We start from the raw sequence: 11,635 nt of genomic DNA, 5'->3' as shown, positions 1-11,635 counted from the left end.
ATACATTTTCAAAGAAGCCTGGAATGCTTGCTCACAATGTTTGATCAAAACAACGGAAAAAAATATGTTGTCCTCAATGTTTACAAATCACCTTCAGCATCAACAACTACACTTCTAACTCTACTTCAACAACTCCATGATATACCAACAACAACACCAACAACAATCATAGGTGATTTCAATATAGACTATTCATTATCAAATGGTAACACAAACAAACTTCATACATTCATGAAATATTACAGTATGACACAAATAATCAATGAAGCAACCACCACACACGGATCGACTATTGACCACATTTGGACAAACAACCCACAATATCACAAATTATTTGGAACAAATTATATTTATTGGTCTGACCACACAAACTTAATTATCCCTCAATGTTTGTGATTTATAAATGAAGACCTTAAATTTTATTCTTTAAAACTAAAGGCAATCCAGCGGAGCGATGCTGGTCAGCCACAACAAAAACTCTCCAAAACACCCCAAAAATTCACAAAATGAATTTAGCCGTGCATTTTGCACACGATAAGGGACCTCATAAGCGAAAGTCAAGCCGACTTACTACCAGGCAAGGATGACAAAAATGAGGTAATCGTCATCATCATCATGATGCCCCATGGCAGCTCCTGCACTTGCTCCGTCTGTGTCTTTTGCCAATCATACATCGTCCATACTTCCTTCCGACATTCTTAGACGTGTTTTTGCGCAGTTGGATTGCGTCGACCTCATGATGTGCTCTGTTGTTTGCAAGTGAGCACATTTTCTAACCTGCACCTTCTTCACGCCACTTATGGAAAAGCGGTTCTTGCTATGCCTTATGCAGACGACTCTATGAGTTTCTGTAGAGTCGATTTTGTCGAGGTCAGATGCTCTTTGTGGAAAACCTCTGTTCGGAGCTGACTTTTTGGCTGTGCGTGAGTTGTTCTTACAGGCAGTGGCATAGGGATTCCGCAGAGCTAAGGGAAGGCTGGAAAGATGAGTATTCGGAGGCATGTTTTGTCAGGGGTTTAAATGTAAAGAGAGGGAGTGACCCTCCACGACCAAGATTTGAGGCATACCTGGCGGGATGTCCTGACTGATATGCTGTTTGGCTGTGGAAATGATAAGAAAATAAGCCTCCCTGTAATCCTATCGTTCTTCCTCTATTTATTCCTTCCAGACTCTCCATTGTTAGAATTATATTCATTTACCTACAAGCGAACGTCTCTCTTTGTCTGAAATGATCTCCAAGAGCCTGACTTTGCACCTTGATGTGGGCCAGGAGACTCAAGATAGAAAGCATGGCTAGGCGTTTTCATGGGCATCATCATCATGGGAAATATGCCAAACTCCATCCAGTATCTTTGTAAGGAGGCGGCTTGTGTTACTCCTTTTCAGGTTGATGGAAATTGTCATTGTCCTCTCTTTTAACTATTTTACACTGCCTTCTTTTTGGGGGAAGGGAAGGGAAAGGAGGGGAAGACGTCAGGGGGGAGGCAGGGATGATCCCAAGTGCTATATTATTTGATCTGTGTCTGCTCTTCTAACGAATGTGTGGGGTCTCCTCTCTTTTAACTATTTACACTGCCTTCATTTTGGTGGAAGGGAAGGGAAGGGAAAGGAGGGGACGAGGTGAGAGAGGTGGGCATGATTCCGAGTGGTATATCACTTTTGTTGATCCTGAGAGGTTCACTGACTGCACATTTGGAATTTTAGAAAACTTAGGGAGTTGCTTGGGCATGGACAACATCAGGAACTATTTTAGTGATTTAATAGTTAGGACTTGTAAAGTTGGACCAATGCACTTTACTCTCTTTACTTTACATGTTACATGTATCTCAAAGGGAGACAACGACATGATGAGATTTTTATGCATAATGATGATTCTAGGTGTACGTGAGTGAGGTAGATGATTCCAATTGGTGTATTGCTTCTGGTATCCTGAGACGCTCATGGACTGCGTAAGCAGCTTCTGCTTTGGGTATGGATGAGAACATAAGCACAAAGTAGTCCTCTTTGATTTTCTGTTCTCTTGTCCACATATTTATGCCATGGATGATTGGGGGGACTTCAAGGCCAAGCTTTTCAAGGGTATCCACAGTTCCATCTGGTGGATGGAGAGAGAGAGAGAGAGAGAGAGAGAGAGAGAGAGAGGTTTATAAACGTCTGCAAAAGATGAAAAAGGCCTTTTAAAAAGCTGAGAGAGAGGTTTAGAAACGTCTGCAAAAGATGAAAAAGGCCTTTAAAAAAGCTGAAAATAATGTGCAATACCTGGAACAAGCCAAAGATGTGTAGATCTCAAGTATGTATTAGATCTGCTGTTTTCGATCTCTGCTCCACTCTGTTTGGTGGCCATGAAGAGCAGGCTCACCTGGGGAACTTAGTGTAAACTTTCTCCTGTGCAATAGTTGGTGACTCTGTGCTGTTTGAGCCCGTGATTGGCTGCTGATTGCATGACTGTACACCTGTGTCTTTAAGCTTTGACAAAGACAGCCACTCAACGCTGGTTTGGGTAGTCAGTGACTTGGCTCATGTCCTGGAATCCCTTTGGAGAAGACAGTGGTGTCTGCCTTGGATCTCATAATATTGGGAGCATCTTGGTAGCACATGGTCCTCTGTCTCCACCTCTTGTGTGTCACATAGGGTTCAGAGACTCAGCTCTGTGGCCTCAACGTCTTGCCTTGCCTCAATGTGGAACTAGTGATGATAATTGAAATTGGCCATAGTGACTCGTACAATATGTGAAATGTGGATCTGTAGGTATCTTGGTGCCCGAATAAGCCATCCTTAGCCAAGTGAAGGACGTCTCTGCCCGGGGACACCCAAGTCATCTGGATTTTCACCTGCCATAGATTATCTCTAGTAATTTGGTGGATCTGCTGCTGTGTCAGACATAGTGATGGTTCATCCACAGGGTACTGGTATGGGGGGAGGTACATGCTACGAGAGTGGCATCATCTGGTGACCTGTGCTTACCAACACCTCTCGTCCCTGTCTGTTGTGACCTGCGTAGACGATGAAAGGTAATCTCTGTTTGCCTGCATCAGTTTGGCCATACTACAGAATTTTGTCGAGGTTAGTGATGATCTGAAATAAGACTTTTGTGTATATGGCCTTGCTGCTAGAATGATGCCATGTGGAGTGCATCTCTTCCGTCAAATTATGTGTAAGCGCAACGGCTCAAGTCCAACACACTCATCAGCCTCCTTGAGATTTTCCGCGAGAAAGCTTCTACATATAGTTCTGCTGGTTTGTTTTGAGGATCAAAGAGAAGGGACTTTGTGTTGGCATGTTGAGAGTGGGCTTGGAAGAACTGTCTCTTCCATATATCTATTGAGGCATGTTCTCTGGTCAGATGGGCTTTGGCTGCCTATTTCATGTTGACATTGGTCCTTGTGAACATGCATGCCAGTACGCATATGATGTGATGATCTTAACTGGCTCTCCAACTGAAGTAAGTGATTCATGTCCAAGGTAGGCATCCCTAGTATTGAATCTGAGTTTGGTCTTACCAAGGTTGACCTTCATATCTTGGCTGCCCTAAAATGTTTGTAAGATCAACATGTCTTTAAGGCCCTTTGCTGTATCTGAGATCAACACCATGCCATTGGCATAAAACAAAATGGGGGAGGTTAGATGTGAAGGATATATGTGTGACGAGGCTAGATGGAAGGATACATGTGAGTGAGTTAGGCTTTGGCATGAAACTTGGGCTGGATGATGTGGGACGAGGCTAGATGGAAGGAAATATCTGAGACTTGGGCTGGACTGTGTGGGACGAGGCTAGATGGAAGGATATATTGGGTGAACTGTAAGATCTAGGATCCACAAGGCAAAAGGAGACGATACGACGTATCCATGACATTCGTCCACCCCCATGATGACTACATTTTTATGCTCTAGTCCTGGCTATCCCTGTAAGCCATTGTAGAGTACCATCTGGTGGGTTGCCTATAATGCGTGACATGCGCATGGGCATGCATGTCATTGCTGTGCTGCTATTATCTGATGCCTTGGGAGGAAAGAGACATGCTGCCATGTAGATGTCAAAGGTGGAAGGCCTCGTGTGGTGGATTAATAGATATTGGGCATTCTCATGTGTGTCTAACACAATTAGGTATGGATCATAGTTGCATATTTTAAAATACTTGTACCTAACATCATGAGCCGGATGGAACATACCATACATATGCCATCTTGACACTCGTACCAAACCTGAGAGCAAAACCAAAAGTCCTAAAATTCTCCACTTATTAAGTTTCACTATTTTATTATTTTGTGTTTGAATTTAGTTTTAGTGGTTGGACATTTTTTTAAGCTTCATGTTTTTTGAAAAAAGACTCTTTGCTTTAAAGCCTTAAGATGATGGCTCAAATCTCTGATATCATGAAAGTGTATGTAGCGGGCAAGTGGCCTGGAATAGTCTCTCACTAACTGTGCTCGTCCTCCGCACCGAGTGCAGAAGCATGGGCAAGTGGATGTAAGCTATCATGAAAGTGTATGTAGCAGGCAAGTGGCCTGGAATAGTCTCTCACTAACTGTGCTCGTTCTCCCTACCGAGTGCGAAAGTGTGGAATGCTGACTTTGGGTGGGGGGGAGAGAGAGAGAGAGAGAGAGAGAGAGAGGTTGAGAGGTTGAGGTTTATGCCTACTATATTCATTCTTTTAGTTGGGGCCTGGCAGTCACCAGTAATACCGTCTGTACAACTATGTGATTTCCTCATTGAAGAGGGCATGTCTGAGTCCCACTGAAGAGCTATGTCGAGGCTACGAGGCTGTCCAGGGCCAAGGTTATGGCTGAGGCTATGCTGTAGAGGCTATGGCAGATCTGTCGCCATGGGAGGAAGGATCTTCTAAAGGCTGTGAGGTCTGCTTTGCAACTACAGCTGCGGGAGCTGGGTGGGCTCCTGGGACTGCTGTGGGCTACCTAGAACTGCTGCATGGACTGGGTCTGCTGCTGCTGGAAGTACTTCACTTGCGCTGCTGCTAGAGGTGGAGGTGGAGCCACCATTGGAGGTGTTGCATCTGCTGTAGGTTCTGGGGCTTCTGATAGCCGGAGGGAGGATCTTGTTGGATACTGGAATGAGAGGAGAATACAGGCTCTTATATGAATTGCCACAGACTGATCTGAATGGGTCTGCTGTTTGTCAACCTGCTGACATGGCACCCGACCACGTTGCTGACTACTAACTTCTTGATATGGCATACAACCTGTTGATGCTGGCAGACTGCTGACCTGCCACGTGTCCTACGCTTGCTCCTTGTACCTGCACTTGTCTATAGGCTGCCAGACAGCCTTACAGCTACTGTACTGATGCTGCAGGTCTGACCCTGCTCTGTTCTCCTGCTGCTGCTGCTGCTGTGGGCTGTAGAGGCAGCCATGCCATGAGCTACAGATGCCAATGACATCCCCATCTGCTAGAAATGGAGCAGAGGGCAAGGATGAAGACCCCTGTCCAAGAACTGCCTGTACATTTGGCTGGAGCTGAGTCATCAATAGACTGGCTAGTAACTTCTGGTGGGTCAGATTAAGCACAATATAAAGTACTTGGGCCTTGCCAGCTGTATGCTGCACTGGGTGGTTAGCAAGTGCCCAAGATGATATTTGCATGGCCTAATTGTGTGACAATGAAGGTGCATGCTTTTCTGCCATCCCATTGACGCGGAGCTCAACATCATGCGCTATCGCTATGGTATGAATATGTGGTTGGGTACTCCCAAATGGACTGTGGAGTTGGACTATCGTTGCTGACTAGTGTGTGGGAAGATTGGAGCTTGGTGGTGAGGGACTCGTCCAAAAAATCTTCCAAACTGCAACAATCAAACAAGATAGTGACTTTTTAGTGCAATTTGGAGGGCATTCCATTAACATTCCTTCAAGGAAAAAAGTAAGTTGCAAAATCATTTGTTGAAACCTCAAACTGGTCAGTATTCTATTCTATAGGCCTAGGGGCGTATCCAACTTTTTTGCTCCCGCATGTTGATACTATCTTTCTAATATTTCCATGTCTCCTAACATTCTTACACTTGTCACATTTGTCATTCGGCAAAAAACTCACCGTCTTTAATGAACATTGATATTTTTCATGGTACTATCCACGGAATGTCAATGTTGCTTGACTCTTATATTGACTTTTGCAGATTTGATAGAATTTGAGGAAATTTTTTTCTTCTCCATTGACATTGCTCGATTGATCTCACATTTGGTAAGTGTTGAAGTAATGCTTAATCCTTATGTTTGTTGAAATCTACACCCTTATCCTCAAGCCCTTGTCTTCTAGCCCTCGTCTTTCACCCCTTGTCTTCTAGCGCTCATCCTCCACTTGTCTTTCGACAATGTAAGGACAAGGTTAAGTATTACATTAAGGCTTAGCTCCTAGTGCAATGTTATGTCTTACGTTATGTTTCAGGGCCACGTCTCTCATCTCTCCTCATATTAAAACAAGCTGGGTCTCCATTTACACAAATGTTAATGTCACAAACATTATACTGCTTCCAATGGAGGGAACTTATTTCACGAGTGGAATTGGCGCACATGTATGCATCTGCAAAAAGGGCTTGTGTTTAATCATTTTATTGGGAACTTAGTTTGGGATTGGTGCTTGTTGTGAAAGAGCATATGGTAGAGTTTTTTTGATTTGCCTCTCTTAGTATTTCCTTGATGTCATGAAGGCCTTAGAGTACCTACTCATACTAGCTCCTTGATAACCTTTTATTCTATAGTGGGATATGCCCTTTTTTTGGTAATTGCACAAAGTGGGCTATGTTCTTTTTGATGATAAATACATACACCGTTACGAAATCGTAAATGACTATCTATTGGAGTCCTTTATATATAATATTGTCTCTATTGCTACTTGAGATTAGTTACTATTTTTACATGTCCTTTTATGCATGTGCTCATTATATTTCTCACCTTGTGGTCTATAAGTATGTAAGATCTTTCATCTCTATCAGAGATTGAAGCTTGGACTTGGATGTTGCAAGTCTTGATTTTGTTCTCAAGAAAGAGGGCATGCATGACATATTGTTCATGGTTGCAAACCGACTCTCGAGAGCCTTCCTTGCATCGACATGATGCTTCTTGTCACATACACATGGTATGGTCTCACATCCTTGGCATTGCATTTGATGAAGTACAGAGCAATCAAATTGTTTCACTCGTTGCCAATTGCCCTTTAGATAAGTTGGATGTAGTATACAACACGATGTGCCCTCTATTGGAAATATGATTGGGAGCACGTTGTACCACCCATACCCCACATCCTTTGAAGCAATGCATTGTGTGCTTCACTAGGAACGATCATGTTTGTGGTAGTAGCAAGTTGCAGCTTGGATAAGGATATGTACCTTGAACTAGAACTAGCATGGTTGTGGTAGCAACGCATTCCAAATCTTGGCCATGGCATTTGAAGCATTACACTATGGCTTGCACGGGTTCCAATAGGAACCATAGTACATGGTGGTGGTGGTAGCAAGCTATAGTCTACACAACTCCAAAGAAGTAGCATGATGGTGGTAGCAACACACTTCACACCATCTTGGTGCCTTCAATTAGAGCAATGCATCCTACATGTGCCACATGTCCTCATGGCAACCCTTACATGGCACAATTTCTTTCATGGGTTAGCACTAGCCTACAATTTGAGAGTTTGTTGGTGATGCCCAAGTTGATGGCGCTAGTCTAATTTTCAACTTACCAATGTGATCACTTGATGTTGCTTAAAAGCCCCTTTGTAACATGTTCTTGAGATCTCATTATTGATTTTGTATCCCCAAGATGTCCTAAAATAGTCTCATGATTGGTTGTAGCAATCATTGATCTGAATGCCACACCATCTTTGCTAAAAAATGGAACCGCTTCTCACACAAGAATATCATAATTCTCTTCACCTCACACTCACACAAGGAATTGAAAAGACTTAAAAGTATCAGAGGATTAATTGACCTTGAGAAAGAAACTAAAAAATCAAAGCTAACCTAACATAACATTGCTGGCTTGATATAAGGCATCTATAAATCTAACTCAAACATTGTCTCCCACGTTTTGAAACTTGAAAAAATTCAACTGACTTCGTTCCTGGAGCTACAAAGCCTTGAACCTTCACAAAAAATAAGACCCACAATTGAGTGATCTTTTATATCTCGAAAGGGCCCCCCAGTTTATATACACCTTCTCAAAGGTTCATATTGTGTGTGGGCCTTGTGGTCAGAAAAGGGCTCAAGGCACAACCCCTTTCAAGGAATATGCTCCCTTGACAAAAAACAATCACTCAATCTACGATATTTTGCCAAAAAAATAAAAACAAATTTACAACATCGGTAGGAGATGGCTACCAACAGTAGGGATCTATGAATATGTGATTTGAGGTAGAGAAGAGGATAGGATGCAATGCAGGATCTCAAACTATGCACAATTCTCTATCCCATAAAGATGACAAACAAGTTTATATATGTAACTGTACTTCGGAGCACTATTAGGAGGTTCATATGGGTCCTTACATTGTGGGATACACCCATTTCTTTTACTCTTTGTGCAATGCTCCTAATTCATAGACTGTAATTCACATTCACAACACATCATGTATGCTTTCTATCAAGTTTTCCTTCTAAACAAGGTACATGCATTAAAAGGACAAATTAGTACCTCAGCTATCACTTTTTTGAGGATGGACAAAGTATTTGTGACAAAATCTAGTAGGTAGATCAAGCATATCTAAATATTTTGCAAAACACTCAAGAAGTGTAAAGTGGATGCTGATGCAAGGAGTAAATTAGCCTCTCCATTTTATTGTGAGCAGTTAGAATTGTCCTTGCTTGCTACATTCATCATTAGGGCAACCATTTTGGCCCTTGATGTTGAATTGTCATGTGATTGTAAATGCTAGACCATTATGACCCATTTCAGTATTAAATGGCCCTTCCAATGGGCATCACATGATCATGCCCTCATTTGAGAATGGATTATCTCACTTTAAGGCCAACTTTGTTATACTTCAAATGCATCTCTCAAGCTAGTTAAAGTGGTAACCCTATTTCGAAAAGGACATAAAATTGTAATAAATAAAATAATTAACCAAACCAAAAGATCATTGGTCCCTCATTATAAGAATTGAAGCCTATTCCAATTGTGTTATATCTTGTTCTAAGGGAAATGAGTGCATGAACCATAGTGCATTGTTAATTGTATGTAGTCTATAAGACAAGAGTGAATTAAAGTCCCTTGTAGCTCTTGTATTCTTGTATTCTTGAACATTCCTTGCATTTGTTAAGATAGAGATCGTGGAAACTTGAATCTTTGATAGAAAGGTACTACTAGAGGATGGATGGAAATATAACTTTGTGCAAAGAGGAGGAAGTAGTGCATAGAGTTGGGTGCAAGTGTTCTCTCAAAGACTCTAAGAGATAAAAGAAATAGGAGGGAAAAGAACAAATTGGAAGTGAAGTGAGGTGATTTCAAAAGTTTTTGTAAGGTGATTTGGTTAGATAAAGAGTTATAAGACAAATGCTCAAGCAAAAGAAATACCTGAGCATGGTTTCTATTTGTGAATGGTTTGGAGTATCAAGAGGATCCTTTTAATGTGAGTAACCAATCACAGGTTTTTAGTTTTTTTGTGAACAAATCTATTGCCCCAAAATTGGGGAGACTCTATTAGGGAGGTTTCGACATGCCTAAATGGAGGGTTCCTCTTGTCCAATTTTGGTCCTTTATTATTTCATCAAGTCTCTATAAGGCCCAAATTTTCATAATGAAAGTTGTCTTTTATACCAAAATACTTTTATTTTCCTCTCCTTATACGCTTCACTATGCTTCCAAAATTTCATAATGAAAGTTTTATCTTTTATACCAAAATACTTTTATTTTCCTCTCCTTATATGCTTCAGTATGCAGATCCTCAATTGCCTCACTTTTGATGACCAATGGTCTTGGCATTGGCCCTCCTAATCGATTGCCCACATACGATTCCCTATGGGGGATGACCAACCCAAAGAGCTCTGTCTTGGGCTCATCCCCTCCCACCCCAAGCGCAACCTCCCCCAACACCCCCCCCCCCCCCCCTCTTGTCCCCTTGTCTCTTCCTTATGTGTGTGATTGTGGTGCATGATAGCATTCTCCCAATAGTTACACAGTGCATCAATCATTCTTTGGTTGCTCTCATTTTTTCTTAAATGGGTTCAAGTTTAGCTTTGTTTCTTGCCTCCCTCCAACTTCCTTTCTTATATACTTTTTGCTTCTAGTGACCTATTTTTTCCATCCTAAAGATCATGGTAAATACAGAAGGCATAGTAAGCAAAAGAAAGGGCATGTCAAGCTTATGGAAGGAGTAAGAAGGAGCTCATCTAGTAGATCCCTTCAACACCAAGATATTCCTCTAGTTTTTCTTTTGCTCTTTGTATTCAAATTGACTCACCATATTTGTCCCTTAGTCCATTTGAAGAAATTGTTGTGCAAAATCAATGAAGAACAAAGTTGGTAGGTTGTTAATGCCCATCTATATTTAAGTAAGAGCAATGGGACATGGTGTGAGAGTATGTTTTCCTTCAAAGAAAAGGGAGAATCATTTCAATTATGATAAAGTATTTTTCTTTAAGGTTACTTTCTCCAAGGCAAATCGGTTTTACTTATGTTGACTTGGTACGAAATAGGGACCACACAAGTTTGCCCAAAAACCTCCCTAGTCACAAGATATAATGTAGTAAAGGACAAAATTTGAGACGTTTAGAAGGAATAAGACATATGATATTGTGTCATTTTTCAAAAACAATATTGGTGGTCCTATTTTTTAAGAACCGTATGCCACTTGGGAAAAGAAAAAATCCCATAGTATGAAACTCTAAAGGACCATACATGAAGAGAAAGACTAAAGGAGACACAAAGCTCAATCATCCCTCTCAAAAGGGATGAATCCCCCCCCTATTTGTTCCTCCAAAAGCTTAAAAGATGACTTCTTCTCTTGGGACAAAATAACTATTAATGACCTTTGACATACATAAAAATAAAAGTACTTTATTGGTGGAGGTGTTGAGTTTGAACCTTTTCATGCTTCTCTAGTGTACTATATGCTATTTGACAAAGGCGAAATTTTGAAGACTTTGTATAAAAAAAGGATATTCAAGGTTAAGTGATTAGATCATGACTCCCTTCCCCCTTTCTTAGGTTTGTTTACATTTCACCAGCATAAGTGTTGAAATTGCATGAGCTTGCACTTGTCGCTAGGGTGGCTTTCTGATGAATCATTGAAGGTTGTGAGAGGGGTAGGAAGAGACAAGGATATGCATGCCCTCAATTTCATGAGTGCACTCAAAGGTAAGGAGGAGTGTTAAATTCAAAAACTGTATTTTCAAGGGACTAGAGGAAGATTCTCATGTCAAGGGCAATATTAGATGTTGGGCAACTTAAGTTTTTAAACCTAGTAAAAGGAAAACTCATAATATATTATGTTAGGGAGGTTAGGGGAGATATTCCATGGATATGCTAGAAAGGAGTAAACGTGTAGGGATGGTTTTGAACTTGAAAAAACTCATTGAACAGCATTTAATAAAGGGTTTTTAAAAATTTTATTTTATAAAAGATGGGAAAAGTATATATAATATATATAACAAGATTAACAAGTTGAATTACATGAGTAAATGCGAAGGCCTATGGA

General features: G+C 41.1%; 1 protein-coding gene across 2 annotated transcripts; it reads left to right on the top strand.

The window, feature by feature from the left end:
• The first annotated feature begins 455 nt into the window (after positions 1–455).
• On the top strand, positions 456–1,462 carry LOC147901349 (uncharacterized). Of its 2 annotated transcripts, XM_087376181.1 has the most exons (3): positions 456–759; positions 941–1,131; positions 1,271–1,462. In XM_087376181.1, the coding sequence occupies exons 1-2, from the start codon at positions 626–628 to the stop codon at positions 1,086–1,088; spliced, it is 282 nt and encodes a 93-aa protein (XP_087232307.1). In that variant the 5' UTR covers positions 456–625; the 3' UTR covers positions 1,089–1,131; positions 1,271–1,462. The 2 variants fall into 2 exon arrangements, with proteins under 2 accessions (XP_087232307.1, XP_087232305.1); XM_087376179.1 differs by having other exon boundaries at positions 941–1,461.
• Positions 1,463–11,635: the final 10,173 nt, after the last annotated feature.

The sequence above is a fragment of the Dipteris shenzhenensis genome, chromosome 6 (genome assembly GCF_047967505.1).
Source record: "Dipteris shenzhenensis isolate YYH24624 ecotype China chromosome 6, Dip_SZ_1.0, whole genome shotgun sequence".
Taxonomy (NCBI): domain Eukaryota; kingdom Viridiplantae; phylum Streptophyta; class Polypodiopsida; order Gleicheniales; family Dipteridaceae; genus Dipteris; species Dipteris shenzhenensis.
This window is presented reverse-complemented; position numbering and strand designations above follow the sequence as displayed.